This window comes from Struthio camelus, chromosome 3 (genome assembly GCF_040807025.1).
Source record: "Struthio camelus isolate bStrCam1 chromosome 3, bStrCam1.hap1, whole genome shotgun sequence".
Taxonomy (NCBI): domain Eukaryota; kingdom Metazoa; phylum Chordata; class Aves; order Struthioniformes; family Struthionidae; genus Struthio; species Struthio camelus.
The window spans coordinates 129,233,467-129,259,427 of NC_090944.1; the positions used below are offsets into that span (position 1 = coordinate 129,233,467).

Here is a 25,961-nt window from a genome sequence, read left to right on the forward strand (position 1 = left end):
AGTGGCCATGTGAAGAGGTTTTTTTGTTTGTTTGTTTGTTTTATGAAGACACTTCCCATCACTGCCTAAATCTGGTGGCTTGAGGACTGAATCAGGCTCATGACTGCACTTGTGATATCTTCCCTGGCACACTGTTCACCTGAGTGTGATTCAGCTACCATCTTAGGGCTGTGTTCCTCTGTATACAGAGGAATATTCCAGTGTAAATTTGGCTTTGCTTTTTGTTTGGTTGGGTTTTTTTGCCTTGCAGGGCCTTTTTTCCTCCTAACAATTCCAGTACCATTCCATTTTGATGATGGAATTGATCATAATTTATCAAAAATATCTGACATATCACATACCTGACATAACACTGTAATGTGCCTGAGAAAAATGGAAGAGATGGACACTGACTCTCTCACTCTTCCTCAAATAGCAGTCTGTCTTGGGCTGGTTTTTTTTTTTTTGTTTGTTTGTTTTCTGGACCTCACTACCTTCTGAATGGCACACTGAAGATGTAGGCCTTTAGGCATCTCTAAATTCACATGTGTGGGCTGTTCTTGATATAGGACCTAACACAACAAGGAGAGCCCCCCAAATTGCTTCCCAAACCTGGAACCATCTTATCTGCTTTGGTTCCATCCCCATAGATGTTGTTCAAAGATGGGGTAGTAGCCCATGGGACAACTCCGCCTTGGGCAGCCTGCTATGTAGAAGGATAACGCAGGTCCAGGGAGCACTCTTTTTCACTCCCTGCTCTCCTCTATTCAGCTGTTTGGACACAACTGAGGGACAACTTTTTTCTCCTCCCCCTTTCTTTGTGGGACATATGAAGGCTATGTGGGAGTTTGTGACTTGCTCTGGCCAAGATGAAAAGGCACAAAGATGATGTTCATAAGCATTTCCCAGGGGAACAGAAAATAGTTTTCCCCACGCTCTCCTTTCCCAATACCCTTTTCAAAGGCAACTTGCCAACAAGATTAATCCTACTCCTACTGATCCAAGCTGATGTGAGGCAGGCCCTTCTGCTGGCAGGATTAGCTTGTTCCTTTTGCATTCAACTTCTTTTCCTTACAGATACCATGAGGAACATGGTCAGCAGGAAATGGTCCTTCCTTTAACACAACACTACTTACCCACGTGTGGAGCACTTACTCAGTACTTGCACAGGGGAGAACTGAGCAGCTGGCTCTCACGGTAGAGAATTCTCCTGGTTAATCTCCACAACATGGCTCTGCCTGAAACAGTTTTGCTTACAAAATGAGTCAAGACTCTCTGACTGTGCAGCTTGACTTCTTTTAATGGCTGTTGTTTAGCAAATTGACCCCATGTCTCCTACTTTCAAAGACAGTGTTAAAGCTAGTCATAGAAGAGGAGCAGAATGTATATGAGAAAGAAACAGTTGTAAATAAAACTTTTTGTTATTTACAATCATCTGCAGCCAAGCAGAAGTATGACACTAACAGGTGAAGATACTACACGGATGTTAATACTAAGACAGCTAATATATTGAAATGGTATCCTATTTGCCTTTAAAGTCTGTCTTTATACTGGAACATTAAAATGTTAAAAATACAACAAGGTGTTTACTTTGAGAAAAACATCCTAATAAAGATACACAACCACGGTCTTCCAAATAGTATGTTCAGTAATGGTAGTTGGAAATACAAATAGTATCTTACTGGACATATCCACTCCACTCCACGTTTGTATAGATGCAGTATTTAGCAGGTATTCTTCTACGTGCAGCTTGACTTAAAGTCATTGGGCCTTTAAAGTTGCTTGCAGTGTCATGCAGACACCTTCTTTAAGAAGGTGAAGGGGGCAGTCTTTCCCCAAGACACCTCCATCAAGAGCACTTCTGCTCTTATGCCTAGGAAAATCCAGAAATGGAAATGCTGTGTCGCACATCAACGATGGCAACACTTGGCCTGCACAATCCTTACTATGAGTGGTGATAAACCAGAGGGGAAAAAAAATTCAGCTTGAAGTTCAGATTATGCAGACTTTGACTTTCAATTAAAAAAAAAAAAGATAATAACTTGAAAACAAATTTTCAGAGGTAGTTGTACTCGTGAACCAGACAGTTGTTAATCTTATAGCATAAAATAAATTTAAAGAGCATGTATTATCATATAGGACACTGACTTAACTTGCAGTATTTGTCTATGCTGGTGCCTTTTCTCTAAGGGACACAAAACATCAATCAGTGAACTGTACTGCTAGAAAACTACTTCTATCGTGTGCAAGTAGTAATTAGCTGGAGTCCTGAAACACAAGGGATTTTATCCCTTCTGCATTAGCTAACTAGATTCTTCTCACAATCTACGTAAATATCTTTTTTCTTTTTTTTTAAAAAAAGTTTCCAAGGATAATCGGGCAGAGTTCCACAGGCTACTTGTGCATTGCATAATATTATTTAATATCATTTTGCATTACTTTCCCGGTTCTTCAATAATGTGAAGTTCTCCTATCCTAAGAAAGGATAGATTGAATGTTAAATTCACATCTCTACGTTCTTTGCTTCTTTAAATATTGCTTATGGCATTCCTTCCCACTTGTTTCCTCTAAGCTAAACATTCCCAGTATTTTCAGTCTTCTGTCTGCCCAAAGCTTGTTACTTGTTATTCGTTTTTTGAAGCTCTATGTCAAGCTCACTTCTGTGTTGTCAGCTGTTTTGTAGACTCAGTGGAATTCTAGAGGAACGTTTCATACTTCCTACAGTGAACTTCTGGTTCCTTTTCTTCCTGTCAAATTAAGGCAGGCTGCTCGGTTCACTTCCCAAGACCACAAATGCCTTCCCCTAAAGATCTCCTTTTATAGTCAGGAACGACATCCATTGACTTCATTCCTTTCAGAGGGCAAGCATTGATTTGGATTAGCTGTGGATGTAGCTCTGACTGCATGAATGGACATTCAGAGAACGTGTGAGTGTTTTTCAAGAGGTTCTGCGCAATCATTATGCTTCAACAGTGCAGTCAAGGAATGCACCAGTAGTGAATGAGGAGAAAGGTTTGTGCATTCTTGCAAGCGTATGAGAATATGAAAACAGGTCACTGGACATCAGTAGTCCTGGTAGTAATAAGACCTTATTCTTCTCTCGCCTCTGGTGCGGATAATCAAGAACACCTGTGTCTTACTGGATTTCTGAAATAGTGTGTTCATATTTTTATATTTTAATACCCTTTTGGCAGAAAGGGTGAGGATAACGCATCTTCTAGGGAGGAGTCTTATCTTAGGACCAAAAATAGCCTCATAAAGCTGTAGCTTTACGGAGAAAAAAGATTTCTGTGCCACAGCAGTAGGCATTCCATAAAGTACACTGAGCCAGCACCAAGATTTCAGAATCTCAAGAGGATAAATCTTTTTCAGGACTAAGGCCTTACCAAAAGACTGTGTTTAGTAACATAATTCACAGAGGAAAAGCCCGCTACAATTTTATATCATAATTGAAATGCCTTTACTAAGGGCTGCATGATTCCTTTCTTATAAAGGAGTAGCTCTTTTTGATCTTTGTACCCCCGAAGCATGTGTTGAAGTAGCTTCTTCTAGCTGGCGTGCTTTTTCCATAAAATTCCTCTTAAAGGGTGTCATGAAGTCTTCAGAGTCCTCATCAAAAGCCAAACGCTCATGGAGCAATTCTCGCTTTCTTACTGGCTCCTCTGTTGTGTCTTCAGTAGTCCAAATCTAGAAAATAAAGATATTCTAATTAACTCAGAACTAAACATTAGTCATGTACAGCCATATTCCAGCAATTCTTCCTAGCCTGAGATATAGAAGAAAACTCATGCATCTTCCTAGCAGATGATAACACAACAATTTGCATACATACAGTGCGTTGTCTTGTTGTGGCTTCTGATCAGCTCAGTTCAGGACTAAGTGGGAAAGAAGACCCAAAGCTGATAGCTAAGAATGACTGTTCAATCAGGCCCAAGATCCCCAGAGTCATTAATTAGTAATTAACTGTAGAGTCACTGGCAGTGTAGGCTTGGTCCCCTAAGACTACAGCAGAAACTAACACAAGTAGGAGTTAGGGAAATGGTAAACAAACCCCAAACAAAACTTCCCGGTCAGCAATGGCATTTTTTTCTTCTTTTTTTTTTTTTTTCCTCAGAAGTACTTCTCTGTGATCTTCTGTTTATTTTTCTCAGTTATGTGAGAAAAATAATTAATGAGTCCCTGATACGAGAATTCTACTTCCTAGACTTTCAGTGCTGGGAGTATATATTTAGTATACATCACAGCTGTGAACATCTATTTCAGAACAGTAAATTCTTAGTGCACTGTATGAATGTAAAAAATGAAAATGTAGTTGCATTTGTACTTTACTGTGGATCTATTTTACTTTAATCCTATTTCAAATCCTGTTAAGAGCTTGATTTCAATTATATATAAATACATATATATATGTATTTATATACACACACACACACATAAATAAAACCTATGTTATTTATACATAGGAACATTTTAGTTTACTGTTGTTCTGTGGTGATCTCTCTAGCCTATGTCACATCATCTATTAGCTAGTTAAATTGTGAGGTCATTTCATCAGTATGCTTTGGTTTTTGATCTTCAGCAACGTTTTGTGCTTGTAGATTATCATGCACAAAGGAAAACAAAATTAACAAAAAATTGTAACTAGCTAGAAAATAGAAAGAACTCCTGTCCTGGACTGAATCATGGTAGGAACCAGCTCCACTTGTCAAGAAGTTCAGAAAGAAGATGCTCCTATGTTTCTGCTAGAGAAGCAATAGCTAGAGAAGAAAGGAAACAATCTAGAATAAATTTACTGGAATTAAGAATTTGCAGCAGGGTGCACAGTTCAGTAAAACTGTAAAGCTGTTCTCTTTTTCTTTCCCCTTCGCACCCCCCCCCCCAATTTTATTGGGCTGTCGACTCTTATAACCAGCTGTTCAGAAACTTCTAAATTATTTTAAACTACACACTCGCATGTGGTGAGAAGCTGGATGCTGGGCTAATACACTTTAACACTGGGCCAAATTCTCTGTTTGTCTATTGTTCCAGCTTCATTTAATTAACTTTAGCCAAACTCCACACATTGACCCGCAGAGAACGTGATCTACTGTCTACCTTTAAATTAACATGAAACAGTGCTTATGTTTTGCTACTGTACATACTTTTCTGGGTTTGAACGTGATGTCAACTTTCTTAGTAGCACCACTGGCTATCAAAGAATGCAGATAAATAACACTGTCCTTAAAGGATTGTGTCTCCTCTTCAAAAATGGATTTTTTCACAACTGGCAGAGACTCCTGTGAAGGCTGGAACAGGAGGAGGTATCAGTTATACAAATATGTAGCGCTCAGAAACAAGGCAGACATCTTACATCCTCTAGTACACAGCTTTCTAAAGAGATGGTAAGATGACTATTGATTTTCTGAATAGAATCTGCTTATTCTTTTACAAGTTAATAAATATTTATCAGAAATTGTGAGAAAAGCATTTTAAAAAGCAGAGGTGGCTCTCCTTCTTGGACAATATACATATAAAACATTATCTGCTCTTTAAGACTTGCCAGACAATCACCTAACAGATCCTATCTTGTGCAGGGTGATGGATAAATAAGCACATAAGGTCATTTCCCCTCCCCGCCTCCCATCTCAATCTATGAAAATGCCTACGAACCCCTGATGAATTCAAAGACCCTTCAAAAGGGAGAAACCAGCATTTGGATACTATGACACATTTACCACACCATCAAGGCTAGGATTACGGAAGAAAAATCAGTTTTTGCAATTTTGTCTGCATAGCTTTTTTCTCTCTAAATAGTATCCTGCATCTGATTAACAACTAGCGCTGGTAAATCAGGAAGACCTAATTCACGGTAATGTAACCACAGTGCAACCACTGAGGCTGATGTTAGCATGGGAACTAGAGAAATGGTAGGGTGTTCAAGGCTCCAGGAGGATGCAGAAAATGCATCCAGAAGTAGAACAGCCAAACAGCATCAGTGTAGGATTTGAGAAATAAGACTCAGGTCAACAATGAGGTGGCGGGAAGGATATGAGAGGTACTGGGAAATGAGAAGTCAGCAAGCCTGATATTATCTCAATTAGTTTAACAAGCAGAAGAAACAGAGAAACCCTTCTACTGACTTAAAGGGCCTTAGGTTGGTCTTATCCTATGAAGAAATAGGTACTTCCTTTAAGAAGTTACAGCTACTGGTAGTTCATTGCTTACAACATAATAGGTGGTTGATCATAAACTTCAGGAGGAAAGGGAAAAGAAGAGGAAGGATTCTTCTGTGTCCTGTCAGTGGTATAGGAAAATTCTTAAGTGGGAGGAGGGAAGACACAAAATTCATATAATTACTAAGTCATTGTTTTTAACTGATGAACAAGTCTTAGGATTGCCAAGAACAAGAAAGGTACTGGCTTCTGAAAATGCTACCTTTAAGTGTTTTACAGCTTTATGGAGACTTGGATAGCAGGTAAATGAAAGAAAAATAAATAAATAAAAATGCTAATAACTATTAGTAAATACAGTAATTAGTCCCTTGTCACCACCCCTCATACCTCTTTTTTCACAGTTTCTACCTCTACAGGCTTCAGTTTAGAAGGTGACTTTGGCTTGGCCATCTTCTTCCCTTTCTTTCCTTTCTCTGCTGCCTTTTTTTCTGGTACTTTTGGCAAATGATCCAGTTTATTTTGAAGCAGATCAATTATTCTAGAATCTGCAAATGCTTTTGCAATATCAACAACACTTTCTCCTGCAGTTTAAAAATAAATACCTGTATAAGCCACGAAAATAAACCTTGGCAGTTATAACTGGATAATGACACTACTGTCAAGTGAATTTAATTACAGCTCTATTTCGTTAACCATTCAGTGTGCCAGGAGCCTGGCTGACATTGGTGTGAGGCTGGGCAGTCATCAGCACTGCTCGCAGAAACAAGCACTTGCAGAAACGAGCCTTGAAACAATACGCTGTGGGCATTCTTGGAATGGCTGCTTTGCTTTTAATGTCCGGGTATTTGCAGCTTAATATACTCGTCCTGCAGGTTGAGAGCTGACAGAATTTAACACTAGAAAACAGCAAGCACACTACAAGATGAGGAATTTGGACCAGGTTATTGCATGTATCTACCTCTCCTAGTGCTTGCTCTGTGGCTGGCAAGAAGTGAAAAGAAAGCCCCAAAACTTAAATGGGGCTGAACACTATCAATGTCAAATAAGGAAAAACCCTCTTGCATCTCATGAGATGAGGCCTCACGGCTGTAAAGTAGCTGCAAAATTAAACTGCTATCAGGTGTACAGAATTTACATGGTAACAGATGTGCAGAATACACAGCCCTTCTACAGTGTTTCAGCTACTGTGCATTTTGGGAAGGAAAGTCTCATTATGTAGCAATGTTTAATACATTATAGCAAGAGCTTGAAATGTGATAAATGTTAATTATTTAAACTACTCTTAAAATACTGGGAAGAATACTAAATGGTGTTCAAAAATTAAAAAAAAAAATAATGCATTGTGTGGAGTTTTCCCCACCACAGAAAAAGGCTTGAATTCTTCGGCTATGCAGACAGATGATGTTGGATGGAAAAGGTCTGGCCGTCCAAACCGCTTAGGAGCCAGCCACAGACATAGGAGTCACTCTCAGCAGGTCTATGAAAGAAAAGGTCTTTTGAAAATCACCCACTTCAGTGCATCAGTGGGAAGGACTGAGTTGCTCAGCTCTTTGTTTTGTTTTGTTTTTAAAACCTAAAGCAAAGTTCAAGATTAAGGCAACTTTTTAACACCTATTAAACAAGACTTTAATCTTCCATTGTAATTTAGGCAGGCTGACATGAATGCAGCTTTTAGTCTACTACTTGGAATCAGCTCTGGGGCCACAATTATTAACGGCAGCCTGCATCTTAAAGCTAAATGCTGTTCCTGAAGACTCTCCTCTCACTCCACCCCTTCTGCTTGGACTGAGGCCTATATATAAACTCCTGCAGAGGGGAACCGTCCACTGGCTGGCCCTGATTGCCATTACAGCACTGTGCTAGGCAAAATGCGTATGGGGAAAGGACTGCCACTGTGTTCCCCCCCACACACACTGAGTTTCCATTAAGGGGGAGCAGGATTGTATCAATTCTTTGTATGCAAATTTATGCCAGCTGGCTGAAGTGCCTGGTCACTATTCTTGTTTAATTAAATTCATTCTGCTGAGGGCAAATCTAAGGTATGTCATCTCCCTGACATGTCTGCAGATTGTAGCTAATGAAAATTCCCCATTACCATCACATATGAAAGGTTAGAAAAAGAAGGAAAAAAAAAAAAAAGTAGATTCATGATGTACCTCTCCCTCTATTGCTGTAGGAAGGTAACACTTCTATAGCAATTCTGACTAAATCGCTTTCATTCTCAGGAATAATATTTACATGCTAAGCAGAAAGAAAAATTTCTAACTGATGCTGCCTATGCATACAAAATAAGTGATTTAAGTGGGTGGCAAAATGGACACTGGCCACAACATAAATCTAATTTTCCATCAAATAAGGTTAACAACTTGCTAGATTTTTTTTTCATTAAAGCCGCTTATAACTTTGTATACATATTGTGAGGTACAACAGCTTTGTCAGGGATCTTTTCAGCCACAATCTTGGGGTATTTTGTTTTTCATTCTGCAATGCAATTAATCACTGTTCCTTTATTTTCTAAAGGCACAAAAAATAAGGAAGTTCACTATTTAGAATAGTGATTCTGTGCTGTAGAAAGCTAAGTGAACTTAATTCTTCATCCTGATCGCAATCATAAATTCAGAACGCTTCTCAAAGTGTTCCAAAGTGCTCCAAGAACTTAAACTTTCATTTTACAAAATATGTATATACATAACTAAAGAAGTCACTTTATGAAACATGGATATTTACCATTTCTGTTTGTCAGTTGGACATTAGCACCTGCATCGATTAAAAACTGCACTATATCCAATCTACAGATCTCAATGGCTCTCATTAGCGGGGTTGAATTGCCAGTTGCAAGTGCATCCACTGCTCCTCCAGCCTTCACTATCAGTTCAGCAATATCTAGTTGTCCTGCGTGGCATGCATGATGGAGAGGAGTCCACATGAAATTGTCCATTGCATTTACATCAGCCCTACGAAAGAACAAGAGGAGTTATGGCATGTGAACCGATGAAGCCAGCTACTAGACACTAACTTCTGCAACTCCAAGTACAATCAGTTAACTGCATACTGTAATGACATATTCAATGCAAATGAGTGTTTTCATACTGCTACTACTACTACTTTGAAACTGTTCTAGTATCTGATACAGCTTGTCATGGAATATTAGTGCTAGCAGCTTGCACCAGTGGTGATCTTACACATTACTCTGTCCCTCTCTGAGCGCACGGGGTGGTCCTCTGCCGGAGGTTTTCACAGGGACAGAGAAAAACAGGCTTCGAAAGAACTTAGTCCTTCTCTAAAACACTGCTAGTGTTTGTGCTCAAGTTTCATTTAGAATAAATGTGGCATTTCGGCTTCTACAACTATCTTCTCTTCCTCAGTATCAAGGTTCTGAATCTTCAGGAGAACAAGAAGAGGGGATAAAGTAGATTGCTACTTACTTCCCACACTATTGTCATTTACCTTCTTTTCTGAGCTGGCTCAGTTGCCTTAAGGTCCACCGAGATCAACAATTGGCTTCCTGTTCTTGGCTTCGTTTTACTGCCTCTTTTTTTCCCAGTATGCCATTCAAATGAGGAGGAAACGGCCCTACAGGAGTGCCTTTCATGAAATGGTAGGGCTCTACTTTCCTGTCACTCATCTGCTCTAGGGGGTCACACTGCAATAAGAGCAGTTGCTTTTGATGAGGAAAGATGGGATCTGAGAAGTGGAAGAGGAGCTTAAGTTGTAGACACAAATAGTAACAGGTGGGATGAGATGAAGCAGGTAACAGCAAAAGGCAGATTAAGGAATCCAAAAAAGAAAGGTGGTGGGCCAAGAACAGGTGCTCCTTTCTCTAAAACTCATGGCAAAATTGCCCGCTATCTAATTTTAAAAAGGGATTGGATTGGGGCCTAAAATAGAGACGATTTAAGAAAAAGATCACAGAAAATCTGAGGATTTGAATTTTTTTAAGGTACTATGCCACAAAATTAGGCTAGATTTGTTTCTACTCCCAGGCTAGTGTTTTCATGTATTGCATGCTCTGTAAGGGTTAGTCATGGTGTCATCTGCAGTACGCTGCCTTCAGCTGAAGTTCAGGGAGAAAGCATTATCAACTTTTTAGCAAGGGGAAGCCTTGGGAACTTTTGGGTTCACGGCATGCAAAAGCAAAGCTTGGGAAGCAAGAGCCACTAGTATCTTCTACAGGTAATACAAGACTAGAAAGACATGGTTCCCCTATGTCTTTGACCAAACCATAGTCCATGACCGTACCTAGGTCTGCCGTCTCTGACATGGGCCATGCATGGTTCAGAAGAGACCAAAAGCTCAACAGGGGATTTCCCCAATACTCGAGTGCAATGAAGTACTTTCTGTTGTACCCAGGACTGCCTAGAAGTCCTGAAGTGAATTAGGGTCACTGTTCCATTTACCCTAGGGACTGAGGCCTGATGTCTTCCCATAAGAAATGGAGTGAGGTGAAAGAAACATGGTGAAATAACCTGCTGCCAGGGATAGCATTTCTGCTCTTCCTGTCAAATGGTTTATGTTTAACACTATATCCAAAGAATGAATTCATCTGCTCATCTTTTCTTGCTTACATTTTTAATCTTTTTCAAAGTCCAAACTTTGGTAAGATCTTATAGCAGAAATCCGACAAACCTACCAGTGCTTTTTTAATCTTTGTCACCTTTCAGGTGCTTAGCTACCGTGATTTATTTGCATGCAGTTGTCATTCTGCTATATTTCTCCTCATTAAAATAAGTGGTTCCAGTTATTCCACTTTCTCCCTCTTCCCCTCACCTTGCCCCATGCCTGTACTGATCCTCTCCGTCTGTCCCTGAATCCTTTCAGCTAACTTCATTCTATTAGAAGCAAACTGGTCAAAGGTAACAGGGAAAACACCATATAGATTTAAAAATTCTTGAGCGTTCGCTCCTGGTCAAACATCAGTGAATTTGCCTTTAGTCCAAATTTAATTTATTTCTGAGTCTTTCTAGAACAAGATAAAAAGTAGATACCACCAATTTGTTTAAACTGCAGCACTTTCTATAGCTTTAGATAAATGTTGTTTTGTATTTGGTATGGATTTGTAATACTGGACTGAAAAGACCATACTGAAAAAAGAATTTAGATTCCTATAGCAAACAGAAAATGTCTGAAAGTCTACACTGTTGAAAGATGCAAAGCGAAACACTGTACTGATAACTTTCCTCTCCATTTTCTGATTTTTGTCAATTTAAAATCTCAATTAACGCTATTTTTAAACTTAATTACTACATTGTGATTCCAATGCAATCTAGTAAGGTTTGATGAACTCAGTGGAGATTAATTTGCCAGACAGCTCTTGTATCCTTCTTTAGAAGACCCGAATATACAAGTTTACACAACTTTATGTTGTCACCATGAATGACAGTGAAATTGCCAGGGTGCATAAACTTCCATATGCTGTTGAGTCTCTGCGAGAATTGGAGCTAAGACTAAAGCCGCTAACACTCAGAAATTAACATTAAAATGAATTCTGCTTATAGGGAGAGAATATAGCTAATGTCAATATCATTGTTTTTGAAAAATGTTCATTTAAGCGTTTATCTGAATGACTGCAGGACTATAACAGTCTGATCATAAAAGAGAACAGATTACACTATTACACAAGTATGACTGAATTTTTCTTAAATTGCTTTCATTTTTAAGCTATTAAGATTTTTTCACAAGTGTGTCTGTAGGGTGCAAACGGCTGAAGCACTTCTAAAGCGGGGAACAGGTAACTAGCTGCATGCACTTCCAGTGTAAATCCTGCTGCCTCAGCCTGCTGAGCTGTAGAGGAAAGTGATTCTGTATGGCTTATACCCTTAAAACAATTGCATGAAAAGGCCTTGCCATGTGAAACAGGGAAGTCTAAGATTACCTTGATGATTTCAGGCAAGTCACTTTAGCCAGATTTTCCAAAATTCACTCAATTTAATTTTGAGAGTTAAGTTCTGAGGGTGCACTATTTGAGACATACTGGATGCGAGCTAAGTGCATTGCCAGCAGATTGGATTTGCAGGTACTCTGCATCAAATTGAAAAGTCTACAGCTGAGACAACAAAAATGTCAGACCTGGGGAAATTACCTGTTAGGTGCTTCTACTTCCCTATTACTAAAATGGGAAAAATAATAAATAAACCCTCTGTAATGAGAGATCGTTTGCAACTAACTTTAATATTAAAGCATTATGCAAATAACAATGAATTTCTCCAAAATCTAGTCTGCTGCATCCAATTGGTTATTGGAAGATTACGCTTGTGAAAACCCTCTCAAAGTAGCAATTAAAAAAACCTGGAAATGATCTTACCCCTTTTCCAGAAGATACTTCACAATACCTATGTTCCCACTCGCACATGCTGCCGTTAAAGGTGTTTTGTAATATTTATCTCTTACATCTACGGGCACGCCCTCCTCAAATGCTTTCTTGAGAGACAGAATGTCTCCTGCTCTGACAAGGTCGTTAATATTCATGTACATTTTCCTTGGTTCATCTATATACCATGCACGGTCATCATGCACAGGATGGGCAGATGGGTGATATCGGTTAAAACGGTTGCTATCTGCAATGCTCTGAAAAGCCTCAATCATGTACACAGGGTAGCCATCTTCTCTACGTGGACACGTGCTCTCTGGAATGATGCATATCGGCACTGGGACTGTGACACCTTTCTTGCCCTTTACTTTCTTCCCTTTCTTCTTTTTGGGTCCAAAAGATGTTATGAGATAGGCTTTTTGCAAGTATTTTGAGCCTTTAAAAAATTCTTCAATGTTGATTCCTGCAGCGAGAGATATTTCATGCTTTTCGGCAATGGTTTCTATTTGTTCAGCATCTACAAAGGCACACCGTTCCTGAATAACTGATATAAAATCATCTTTAGCTACTGTTCCATCTCCCTGGTTGACTACCTCAAACGCCTCACGGAGGGCAGCCTGATGTTCCAAGGACCAGTCATATAACTTCAATGCCCAGCAGGGATTGTCATCCTTCGCTTCAGGCTTAGAACGTTTAGCAAAGATTTTTTCAATTTTACGCAGTTCTTTTGTTGCTGCTTTAAAACCACCTTCCTTGGCAATTAGTCTTGGGGTCTTTGTTAATAAGTTCTTCCATGTAGGGTCACAGCCTAAAAATATAGACACAATTCATTTAATGTAAGAGCCTTGTACAGTACCTGCAGCTAATTAGCACAGATTTACAACTTTATACTCTCTTACCAATAAAGAGAGCTGGTAATAGAACCACATCAGCAAAATGGACTGGAATGTTAGCTATATGTCCATATTTGTTTTGTAAAGAGAGGGTCATCAGGTAACCCATGCTCTGCTTGTCTGTCCATTCATGGACAGACACGAATATGGCAAGGCAGAAGTTCAGTGAAGATTTTAAGGTTTTCTTAAAGTGGTTAACAAGGCTAAGAAGAACTGAACTAAGATTAAAATGTCACCCACTGTTCTATACCCTAACCTTACAGTGTGGTGCTGGACCACTAGTTAAATGTTTGAACCACAAGAACAGAACATAGGGTTTTGCGTGGTCCTGTAGAAATAAAGCTTGAAGTGACATGACAGATTTGTTGAAGTTAGAAAATGATCAGAATGTCTTCGGAGTACATTTTATCACTCATGGAAGCTAAGATTTCCTCCTGATGATATTGAGATCAAATTGTTTAAATGATCAGCAAACCAAAAATTAATTTTCTATTGGAAGTTTCAGTGCAATATTTCTAAAACAACTGTAAATACAATCACTTAATCCGGTCCAATTCTAAACTATACAAAGCCATGATGTTTCTACTGCTTTGAGAAACTGCTTACCTTGTCTTTGCATCAGTGGAAAAAATGTCACGATAGCTTATGTTAGACACCTCTTAACGAGAATTAAATTCATTACATGATACCCCAGAGAGTCAAACCCTTCATAGATGCCAAAATGAAATCTTTTCTTTAGTAAGAATAGAGTATAGATGATAGTTGTAAAGTAATTCATTTTTAAAGTACCTCTTTGTCCTATAAACTTGCAGCAATCTGCAAACCCTCCCTCCGCAGCATAATGAAGTGGTGTGTTCCCATTCATAGCAATCAGACCCACGTCTCCATTATAAGCTGAAAGTACCCTCAGAATCTGGGAAAAAGAAGACAGTTCCATCAAAAATCTGGCTGCTATTTCTTAGAATGGGGGAAGGGTGAGAGTGTTTACAAAAAAATGAAATAGCACATATTCCCTGTTTACCCAGTGAACGTCTCTTGCACGCTCAGCTTATCAATCCATATATAACATTTGTTTGCTGTAATGCTGTGTTTACTTAGCTCAGGAACAGAAGCCTTCTTTAGTTGTAGAGGTCAAGGACAATCTTTAGTCTTACCGGCAGGCACTTACTAGGCACTTACCAGTCTTACTGCAGGGCACTGTTTTTAAAGTAACCCTGACATTATACACCTAATCAAAACTGCATAATTTTATATACTTCAAAGGCAGTATTTGGGGTAGGTGGCAGGAAGGAGCTGCCTACCTGCAGGCATTTGCGTGTGTTCTTCTTATAACAGGAAACTCGCATCCATGCTACACAGTTGTTACATGCCACGCTTTGAGAGAAACTAGTTCTCCAAAGCAACTGCCCACATTAGACAGCCAGACAAGCAAACACAAGCTCATAGGTACCTTAGCAAGAAAGTCTCAGCAATTTTTTGAGAAATGTTGTCATTTCTGAATTCCCTTTGACACTTCAAAAGAAGGCTGCTCTTGACTACTGATTATTATATTTCAGTCAGCTGAGATATAGGGCTTAGAGAAAGCTTGGTTTGGCTTTCCAGCAATGCTTTAACCCTACTAATGACGATACCTCAAAAAAGCCTCCTTTGGCTGCAAAGTGTGCAGCACTGTGTCTTTCAAGGTCAAATACATTAACATCTCCTCCTCTCTCAAGTATACCACGCACCACCTCCAGAACACCTTCTCTTGCTGCTTCCATTAAGGCTGTGCGACCTGTAGCCTGCAAGGTAGCAAGAAAATAATTTAACATTTAAATCATACGCTAATTCAGGTCGGAAGGGAGCTCTGGAACAACGTGATCCAATTGTTGCAAGTGGCTTAAAACCGGAGGCCTCCTTTTAGGCGTTATTGAAAAAAAGGAGATGAGTCTTAACAGTTTCAAATTTGCAGGCCAATTTTAAGAACCTAGTCCTGTTGCTGCTGAAACGTGAGTGGTCAGACCCTAGCGACTAAAAGATATAAGTAACCTGAGTCACTTGAATAGTCCCATGAACATCAGTTTCTTGTTTGAAGGAACTCCTTATTTTGTGTGTATGCTTTCATGCATTTTTACAAGTTTTAACGCAAAATATCACCTCTGTCATGAAAGTATATAAGTAACTATGGCTGGAGAAGTGCTACTGGGGAATTTCACTACTGTCCTATCTGTAAGGAAAAGTTTGCGTTCTAATACGTTCATACTTGTTTTTCTAGATAGCAGTGTATATTCTAGACGGCAGTATATATCTTCTTTATAATAGGTGACTTTGGTACATTTGGTGACTTTCCCGTGAACAGAGCGCATCTCAGATGGGGGATAGCCTAGTTACAACCTGTTGGTCCCCAGCAATGCTTAGAATACCTTATTCACTACTGTACAAAGGGGCAAAGGGAGCACACACATGGGCAGGAAGCAGACAGTGGGCCCTGGATGTTGTTCTGCTGGACCATATTTTGTTCCCTAGTGGTTTTTCTCCGGGCCTAGCAAACCATTCCCATTATGTGACCAGGCATGTGCCCGTCTTACTACAAAAAATGGAGGATATACTCATCATATTTCAAGTACACAAAGTGCATGAAGGGGGTACGTACATCAAAGGATGTGACAAGGATGTCCACATCTTGGGCAGGTGAAATGCTTTGGTATAGCTATAAGACAGGCAGGATACTCCAAATCTAGGGCCAAAGCCATGGGTAGCCCAAATTAACACAAATCAGCACCACTCCACTGAAATATAGTGAACTACAGCTCTTAAGAAGCTGGCCCAGCTGTTTTTATAAAATATTTGCACTTTGACCTACAAAAGTCTAAATTAGGATACATAATTCAAGCAGAACGCTTAATACCTTCCTTCTCCCTCCTCCCCAAAGGTAAGGATGATAAAGAGGAAGGAAATAGACATAGCCAAAGAATTAAGCACTTGCTACTGTTGTTATTATTTAAATGTGAGGATTTACCGTCATATATTCTAGTGGTCTGGTAACTATTCTGTATATACATTCTTAGAAACAAAATATACATAGAAACATTCATACTGGGTTTACTGCATTGGGATCTGCTCCTCTTTCCAAAAAATTCAGGCATATTTCTTTAATCCCCTGGGCTTGCTCACAGGCTTGTAGAAATACAGGCTTCCCCTCAGTAGTGCTGTTGTTAACATCTGCACCATATTCTAAGGCAATCCGCATGCAGCGGCAGTGCCGCCTTGTAGGTGAAATGCTGTAAAACAGAATACCTGCAAAGAAAAACAGAAGGGATTACAGAGCAACATTAAATGGTAAGGAAGGTTATTTAGGCAGTAAGCTTCACGTCTGAATGGACAAACCCCTTCAACAGAGGCCCATTAACTTCTCTTAGGGTAACACATGCAATGTAATTTCTGGTTAAGGCCTCTTAACTCAGGGAGAAAACCAGTATTCGATATTAGCGACAGTTCATGGAAGGAACATGATTCTTAATCACAAGGTACCTATTCAGGTACGCACTGGAGGGAGCTATGATTAAAAGGCTCAGACTGTTCAGGGGGAATAAATGTCATTCCCACCAAAGCTGTTATGGCAAATAGCTTGCACTGAGCTGTAAGGATTACCCCCAACCATGGTTCCTCACGAGAGACTGAGCCCTAAGGTCTTCAGTATCAAGGCACAAGTCTCAGCCGCCGGAACCAAAGAAATATTACTGTAATAACAGCCCCTTATCCTTTATAAAAACTAACTCGAGTTACTAGAACTGGCCATAACATACATAGTACGTATGTGCCACAGTAAGAAATAAGGAATCATTTAATGATATTTCTGGTTTGTAAGGTTCTTTTTTACTTACTTCTTCCTTCATTATCAACAACAGTCATGTCTGCTTGAGCTTTTACTAGTAAGTCCAAAACCAAGTCATGTCCTAGCTCAGCTGCCTTCATCGCTGGAGTACATCCCATTTTGTCTTGGACATCTGGATGAGCTCCGTGTTCTAGCAGGAAGCTGCACATGTCCATGTCATTTTTAATGCAGGCCAAGTGAAGGGCACTGTATCCATCCACAGGCTCTGTGAAACTAATGAGACCTGGAATGCCAAGCTTGATCAGCTTTTCTATTTGCTTCTTGTCTTTCTGGTGAACACACTGGAGAAGTTTGTAGATCTGCAGGTTTTGAAGTCTTTTATCTACCAATAACATCCTGAAATAACAAAATTGGCTTCTTCCAAGGAAATAATTTCTGCATGGAAAAAAAACCCACATAAACACAGAGGTGAGAGTATTCTTACGTGCCAGGAGGAATAGGAATCAAAGGCATTCAAGGCCATGAAAATATGCCCTTTGACAGAATATTGAGCTTTTTGAGTGAATTTTTTCTCATTTAATATATTAGAACATATAGACAATATACAGCAACACTCTGCAAATTATTCTTTCTCATCATGTAACTGTTCTGAAGAAGTTTCATTCAAGGTGAAAATTAAGTTAAGAAGCTAGAGGGTAACTTTTCTATTCAAGGAACTTATAACCTACAGTTATACCTGGAAGCCTAAGGGGAGCTTGATCATCTGCCATGTTAGTACTCCAAATGGAAAAAAAAAAAAACCTCAACAGTCACAGTGTCATCTGCACTTGCTAAAGTATCAAATTCATTCTTGCATTGCCTCTTCAATACCTGCACACCTTCCTTTACTGCAGCTGATGCGTGAACTTTCTGCTGGGCTATCTATATAGAAGGGTAAATTATGTTTTTCTGCAATAAGTTTCTTGCGGGGAAAAGATGCACAAAATGGGGCACTGGCACAGAAGAAGGCTCCTCTGGGTGATGCAACAGTTGCTTCCAGAGAAAAATATAGTGCAAGATACCAGTTTGCATTTGCCTTGGTTATGATTATATTAGGCTTTTATCCTCCTTTACCTATTCCCATTTATAACAAGAGCTGCAATTAAACTGAAGGGGATAAGAAGCCCAGCTTGATCATCCTTTGTAGGCTTCACTCACAGAAGGATGAGGAAACCACTCTTCTCCCCTACCACGTTCTAGTAGTAAATCCAAAGGAACAAGAAGGGAAGGGGCCCTCCCTCAATTAATAAATGCTGTAACATGACTGATATTAAAAAAGGAGTTGCAGTCCTCCAGATGAAAACTGCATCTTTATTCAGAACTGTGTAAAGATGTTTTCTGGACTGCATATGCTGCTAAAGGGCCAAGCAAGGGTCACGCATTATAAGGACCATTTCTGCACTAGGTTAGGTGGATAGAAAGCTTTCTATTAGCTTCAGCAAGCCTTTGATCAGCCTGTGCTCCAAACACCGCATTTACAGGACACAAGACAGAAACTGTAGAGGAACACAGGCCTGATGGGGCAATACAATTTTTTTTTTTTTTGACTAGCAACATAGACTGCAAATGCAAATAGGGCGATTTAGCAATGTGACTGGCTACTGCTGAGTGATTTGTAGATGTCCAAGTAGAGGTGAGGTTTTAAGAGAGATGTGCAGAAGGATGCATAATCCTAACAGACTTTTGCAGGCAACACTCTCCATTCTTAAAAGGAAGCACAGAAGAAAACTGCAGGAAAAATGCAGAAAACAAAGACTATGCATGTTAGGAATGGCCTGAGAAATGTGATTTTTGTACCACAGGTACAACAGGTCAGTTGCTGTTCCTGTAACTACTATCTTTTAATTTTTTGAAAGTTTGTGGATAGCCTATCTTTGGAGCAGCAGAGACAGTGGTCAGGTTTACCACTGACAGACTTCTAAAAACTGCCCTTCTGTGTTTTTCCTGCTAAATAAGCTGTTTAGCACTTTCCCCATGTAGCCTGGCTATGCTGCCTAAAGATGCCTGCAGCCCTCTGAGTCAGGTTGTATTTGCAAAACAACTCTGTTACGCCATCTGACACATCTGACTGCAGCTCACAGCTCCTCTCCAGAAACAGAGTTAAAATAGCGGAGATGTTTCACAACAGGAACAAGGAAAGGGTAGGAAGAGCTGTACAACGCCTGGAGCTACTTATAAGGTGGCCTTTTGGCTTTGCAAAAACATTAGAAAACGTTCACGTTCAGAAAAACTGTTTTTTTATTGTAATAGCTTCGACCAGCTCTAGGCCATATTTTATTTGAATGACATTATTTTTAGAAGTTGCTCACTTTTACAAGTGTTGCCGTGGGCACTGCTTAAATGCTAAATTCTCTTCTATGTAGGTCTTATGCAACCCTCATTCTGACTGTAAACAAAGTATATTCTTACAATACATGACTAAATCATTAAGCAGCAATGATTTATATCTGTCACCTGTGGCTTGCTCACTCTCATTCAGACATGTTGTGCATCTTGTGGTATATTGTCCTATGAAAGAGAATAAATGCAGAGATTGTTTCTATTGACAAAAGTTACAACTACAGCAGCGTTCTAGCCCTCACCTTGAGGCTTCAGAAATAGGGCTATTTCTGGGTACTGCTCTGGTAGTAGGGACCCTAGAGTACCCTGTGGTGTCTACCTTTTAGAGCCTGACACCCTAGGAAGTGAACAAAGCTTCAATACAGGACGTTATCCCTGGGATCTGAGCAGTGTCAGAAGTCGTGTAAACTCTGTAGGTCTGTGGCTTAGAGCAGCAAGAAGGTTCTACAAGGAAGGCTCTTAAAGTACTTGTGCCACCGAAATTTAGGAGAGACGTTTTTAAGATACTTAGATGTCTGAGCTGACAAGCTTCAGCTGTTACGTACTCTTGTTCTCTGTTTCCCACCACCCCACAGCAGTAAGGAACTTGGGTTCATTTCCAAAAATGGGATCCCTTCTTCTCACTGTTAATCATTATTTGCACACACGTGGCACATGGGGATCTCAGGATCCCATAGTAGGCACTACTTAAAACATAAACAGCACCTAATAGCTTCTATCTAGCATATTCTGTGTCTGCCCAACAAGAGTCCTTCCTGCAGCCCAGGAGCTTCACTCCTTAAGGAGGACTGGGCATAACCACAGTTCTGGTCCATCCTTTCTGAAACGAAAAAGCAGAACAATGCCTCTGCTCAACTTGTGCCCTGGCCAACGTCACTGGTTCGACAGTAGGAGAGGAGCCTGCCCCACTGTGCCAGTGGCACCCTAAAGAGCTCTGGGGGGCTCTTTCACAATCTGGCTTGCTGCTTCTGAGACTGCCTCAGAGAACATAAGCCAGGCCCTCACGCAGCCAGCACAACCTGCACAGCTCTAAGGAAGTCAATACTCATTTATTTACAGTGGCTGAAGATCCGTCAAGTTGCTATGTTTGAGGATTTTTCCAATATTTCTTAGTACTTTCTTTACATACATGGATTTTGTGCATTTTTCAGGGACCCATTTAGGAACAAAACTTGCCTTTTCTTCCCTTCTTTCTCCTGCATGAAGCTGCAAACACTGAAGAAACTACATTCTTCATGGTTATGGGTTAGTAAAGCTACAGCAGCATTGCAGCTGAGAAAAATTTGTTAGTAACATTCAATGGAGGTAAAAATGGGCATAATATTTAATGCGTGTGGATTTGGGTTTATTTTATGGGATTTTATGAATCCTTAGGCTTCAAAACAGCGTTAGTGCTACATCTCATACAAACATTACCCTGAAACTCTGAAGTACAAGTATCTGGAATTAGCATGTCCCAGAGTGCTGCTTCCAGTCCGTAAGATGACCTCCCCTACAAAGGAAGTCTGAAACTGAAGTGCATCTTATACACAGAAGCAACTAGTAGTTGTAAGCAAACACCCACCATCACTGATGCTCCTGTTAGTGTCAGTGTCAGTAGCAGTGACAGAGCAAAGAGGCAGGAGCGCAAGGGACACAGGCAGGGGCAGGGACAGCAGCAGCTTTGAGAGGCAGTAGAAGAATCAGCAGCAGTGGCAAAAAAGACAGGTGCGCGCTGCACATGTTAGAAGCCGCAGAATATGGTTAAAAAACAACAAACCATGCAACATTCATGCAGTGCTCCTCCATGTATGTCTAATGATCATTTTTTAAGTACATGATTAAGTATTATTTGTTCCCTAGAACCATTGCCTCGCTCAGGACACGGGATTCACAGCACACCTTTAATGAGCAGATAGTCATTATCATACATTTTCCTTTTTGCTCACAGGGTAACATATTACACTCCATTCCAATTTTAGTCCTAATTAATACAGAATGAACTTTTTCTGGTGTTGAGAGGGTTCTCATGGTATTATTTGAATACTTCACACACAATAACAAAATTATCTCCACAAACAGAAGTGAAGATTATTTTCATCACACAATGGAGAAGTATGTTGTTATTCCATTTTACCCACCAGTGAGACTCCCTACCAGGTTTAAAGTCTTTGCTTCAAAGCAATGAGAGCAACAATTTACATGAAAACCACGGTAACATTTTAACTGTGACAAACAGTTCATAATTTCTTTGTAGTATTTCTTGAAAGTCACTGGATTGAGTTTTATGAGAAGTTTCTGCAAAAACTGAATCAAAGTGAGACAACTGATGTAGGAAATTCTACCGAGAGTCAGGTAAAGGGACAAGCAAGTGAAACAGGCTTCCATGAATGAAAATATAATTACAGCATCTTGCTGACCTTCATTAAGTAAATATTATCAACCATATTTATTTCATAGAATTTTTAGCATTTCACCTGTAACAGATCTTCTAATGGAAAATGAGTCATTGTTAACATAGCTTTGAGACAGGCATACTCTGGGGAGGACTTCATGAAGCTATAGCCATAAATCCTAAGCCTGTAACATCTGCTTAGCAACCACTTTGTTTATCTGTTGACAAACACCAGCAGAGTCACTTCCTTTATTCTGCCAGCTTGGGTCACAGTTTGGGTTGAGAGCATAAAAGCCATTTTAATTTCAGATTAATCCTTTCTCCAGTATACCTAATATTAGGAAAATCCTTTTAATCAGATTCTTGTTTTCTCACAAAGCTTTCCAAGCTCTGGTCGAGTTACTTTGATAGAGGGGGAAGAGTGAGGTCGCCCACTGACTTTCCGTGGAAGTCTGGTGCCTGGCAGAGCTGGAAGGCTCTCCCAGGCCTCCTCAGCAGGTCAATATCTTTCTTTTTTTTAAGAGTTGATCACTGTCAGAGAAAGTTCTGCTCCCTTTAAAACAGTTAACATGCAACCCTACAGCCACCTATATAAGTGCTTTGTCAGCATCAGAGAGGGAGTGTCATAGACTTCCATGGAAAAGCAGCAGATGCTAATATAAATACAGGCAATATGCCATGATGATATACGACAATGATGTATGACATTAGAGAAAAACTTCCTTTCCCTTTACTCAGTTTTTTCATGTTGTGGATATGTTTCCCTTCCAAAGTCAGAATGCCTTCTGTTGCTTTTACTGGGTCTTGTACAACAAAATAAAAAATATATAATTTGAAAATGAAACCCTAAAAAGAGAGAATCATCAGGAAAATTCAAGTGTTACCATGGAAAGCACTTATGACTCTCTTTTTTAAGGAGTTCTCAACGTTTTTCAGGTTCAACATTTCAAGCTGAAAATGCCCCTTTAATTATCACTATTCACGCACTCGTAAACAAAATTTTCACGTTTTATCTTTTGTGAGGGAAAATAGCTTAGCACTTTCTAGTTTAAATCTATTTGCATACTGGCCATAGAGTTAAGCACGAGCCCTGTATTCTAGTATAAAGGAAACCAATATGGTAACAGTACCGCCCTTTATTTATAGCTTTATAAAAATAATTGCACTGGCTATTTTGGCTGCCAATTCCCTGTGCCTAATGTTTAATGGGAGCGAGGCAGCAAAATCCTCCCAAACGGGATCCCTCTATAATGAACAGTCTATGACGCTGGGTTTTCTCTTCAGGGCCCTCGGTGTTGCGTTCACTCTCAGGAAACGGGCAGGCCTTGGGCTGAGACGTAGCGCAGCGCTGAGGCACGGCCGCTTCCCTCGGCCTGCTCTTGTCCACCCTTCTACGAAGCTCAGTCTCACGCGGAGGTTTCCTCCCAGACACAGCCCCCTGGGAAACCCAGCCCAGTCCTGAGCGCTGTAAAGAGGGCCCTGAGGCTAAGGCTGAATCTGCAGGCAGGACGTGCCGTCTTTCGTCCTCAGTTCACATTGCAACTTCTGCTCGCTTTAACAGTCATCCAAAAACTCATGCGATGAGAGCCCATGGTGGCTGCTGTGCCTCAGGGAGGGCTGGCAGCCCCGAGGACCAGCCAGCCCCTTCCAGTTAGGTGTATGAGCAACACCTGCTGGGCACTGGGGCTGGGGGAGGCGGGCAGGCCCTGGGCCAGGCTGGAGAGGGGAGGTTGCTCCTCGGCTAGTGGGGCGGTGTGGGCACCCTGCAAGCCCCTGTGGGGTGCCGCTGCGGCCCCGGGGCTGCCTAGGAGGTGCCACGTGCGAAGGAAAGGACGTGCACCTGGTTCCCCAGCGGTTAAAGCGCTGAGGGCCCCGAGGAGCCAGGTAAGGAATGAAGCTGATGGCAGTCGATCGCAACTAGAGGAGCTGGGGGGGCCCGTAGAGGAGACCGGCTCTAACGGCAGAGAAGCTGCTCCAAAAGGAACAGCGGGAGGAGCTGGTGCTGAACCGCCCCCGGGCTGCGCTTAGCTGCTGAGGGCTTGGCCCGCTGCCCATACAGGAGGACAAGCGGGTGACTTCCAGTCTGTCCCCAGCCGAGACAGGGGCTAGGGGCGATGTCCGCCAAGAGCACGCCTTTCCAACAGCCACGGGCGTACAGCGCCGCTCCCTTCCGCAAGGGCCGGGACCACCCGCAGCCTCCCACCCGCGCGTTGCCTCCGGCGCCGCCGAGAGGCCCAGGCCGCCTCCCGCCACCGCTCTGCCCCCAGCGGGCCGCCTCCCGCAGCACCAAAGGCGGCGGCCGCCCAGCAGCCCCCCGCTCCCCGGCCACTCACCTGCGGCCGCCCCGCGCCCGCCAACAGCCGCCCGCCGCCTCCCCTAGCAACGGCGCGCCGGCGGCGGTTGGCCGTTGGCCGTTGGCGGTGAGGCGGGAGCTCCCCTCGCAGCGCCCGGCGGCGGCGCGGGGGGGGGGGGGGGAGGGGGGGAAGGGCAGCGGAGCAAGGACGGCTTTGAGCCTTTTTTGCTCCCAAATTAGCGGGGCAAAAAGGCTCAAAGCTAGTTAAGAGGGTTGGAGCAGGCGTCCTTCGAAACATCCTGCCGCCCAGAAGACGGGTGGCAAAAGCTGGCGCGTCCCAAGCTGTCTGCGCTTCTCCCCGTTGCGTTTAGCGTGGCGTCTCGCGGCGCGTCGTGCTCGGTAATACCCTGGCGGCGTGGTGGCAGGTTCTTGCAGTGAGGCTGCTTGTCTTGTAGCTCGCCGAGACAGGCTGCTGAATTGTTCGCGAAACACCTCTAGCGTTAAGAAGTTCAAGGGCCACCTCTTTTCTCTAGGTGAAACGCCTGTGGCCGGAGAAGTGGCGGCGCACAGCTGGATGCCTGCCCGATAGCAAAGGAAGCCTGCTGTTCGAGGCAGGAGACTGTATGGTGAGTCACAACAACAGATAACATCGTTCCAACATGAAACATTCCATGAATTTTCCTAGACGGAATACCATTTGTACAGCAGGCGTTTCATGCTAGCACTTTCTTAGGTGAGTTGGCTGGATTATTAGCCTCGCACCATGTTGCCTTGGATGGTCACTTTGCTCTCTGGAAAATATAGGGTCCATGCCCTTCTCCTTCTCCTCGTCACACCTAACGTTGCACAGCAGTAGATGTTTTCTTGCTTAATTTATAATAATAATTCACTTTTTGGTTCTGCCGTTGGCACAGGCAAGGAGGCACAAGTGGCTCAGCCTAAGACGCAGGTGAATGCTCCTTCTCTTCACTTTGTAGATTAGCACAAGTTAAATGCACATTAGAAAAGCTGGCATACGTATTTTGAGATTTTGGCCCAATGCTAAAATAACTGAAGAAGCTGCCAGAAGCGCCTGCATCACTTCTCTCTAGATTATGGCAACTCTGCGATCAGACTGTAGGAAGTGTGGGGACCTGGTGTTTCATCCCAAGTGCAGATGTGTGTATGAGTGTGTTTGTCTTTGAGAGGGATGCTTAGATTTTTACACTTGATTTATTTTCTCACCCTGCTTTTCTTTCTGTGAGCTTTTTGAGGGTGATAATGAGGACTCCAGACAGAAAACATCCTTTCTTTTTCACCAGCAGAACATCATACTGGATATTTCAGAGCATTGCGGCCTCAGGAGCAGAGGGTCTCTGCCTTGCCAGCTGCTGCTCTGCTATTAGGGTACTGCAACAGCTCTAAAAGAAGATCAAAATCCCATAGGAAAAAAATCACAGTATTCCCTGCCTTGAGAAATAAATAAACTCACCAGAGAAAATGACTCAAAGACCTGTAGCTTCAAGCTGTTGGGCTCTTTTTGGCAGACAGTTCAGTTTTGGAGGAGTACCAATGAATACAAAGGGGAGGGGTGTGTTTAATTAAAAACAAACAAACAAAAAAAAAGACTGCACTAAGGAAAACAGGTGCAAACTGCCCACCCAGCACCTTGAATATATCATAGAGCCTTGTAGCTGGGGATTACCGCTCCCAGAACTGAAGAGTACAGCCCCTGGAAAAAATGTCACAAGATAAATTAAGACACAACTGCTCACAGGTGCAAACAAAGCT

At 41.6% G+C, this 25,961-nt stretch overlaps 1 protein-coding gene and 1 long non-coding RNA gene across 3 annotated transcripts in view; one reads left to right on the forward strand and one right to left on the reverse strand.

Moving 5' to 3' along the window:
* On the reverse strand, positions 1–24,299 carry ANKEF1 (ankyrin repeat and EF-hand domain containing 1). The gene is made up of 10 exons (XM_068940275.1): positions 24,232–24,299; positions 17,195–17,580; positions 16,408–16,607; positions 14,963–15,112; positions 14,121–14,244; positions 12,433–13,246; positions 8,859–9,085; positions 6,519–6,712; positions 5,121–5,264; positions 1–3,666 (listed from the first exon to the last, which is right to left on the reverse strand). The coding sequence occupies exons 2-10, from the start codon at positions 17,538–17,540 to the stop codon at positions 3,466–3,468; spliced, it is 2,400 nt and encodes a 799-aa protein (XP_068796376.1). The 5' UTR covers positions 17,541–17,580; positions 24,232–24,299; the 3' UTR covers positions 1–3,465.
* The window catches only part of LOC138066879 (uncharacterized), a 49,729-nt gene that overhangs the window by 5,921 nt on the left and 17,847 nt on the right, over positions 1–25,961 (forward strand). The window contains exons 1-2 of one of the 2 annotated variants that reach the window (XR_011140501.1): positions 24,409–24,590; positions 24,725–24,817. This is a non-coding gene — a long non-coding RNA (uncharacterized lncRNA). Of the gene's footprint in view, positions 1–24,408; positions 24,591–24,724; positions 24,818–25,961 lie in introns of those variants that run through there. The other variant, XR_011140500.1, reaches the window with a different exon arrangement.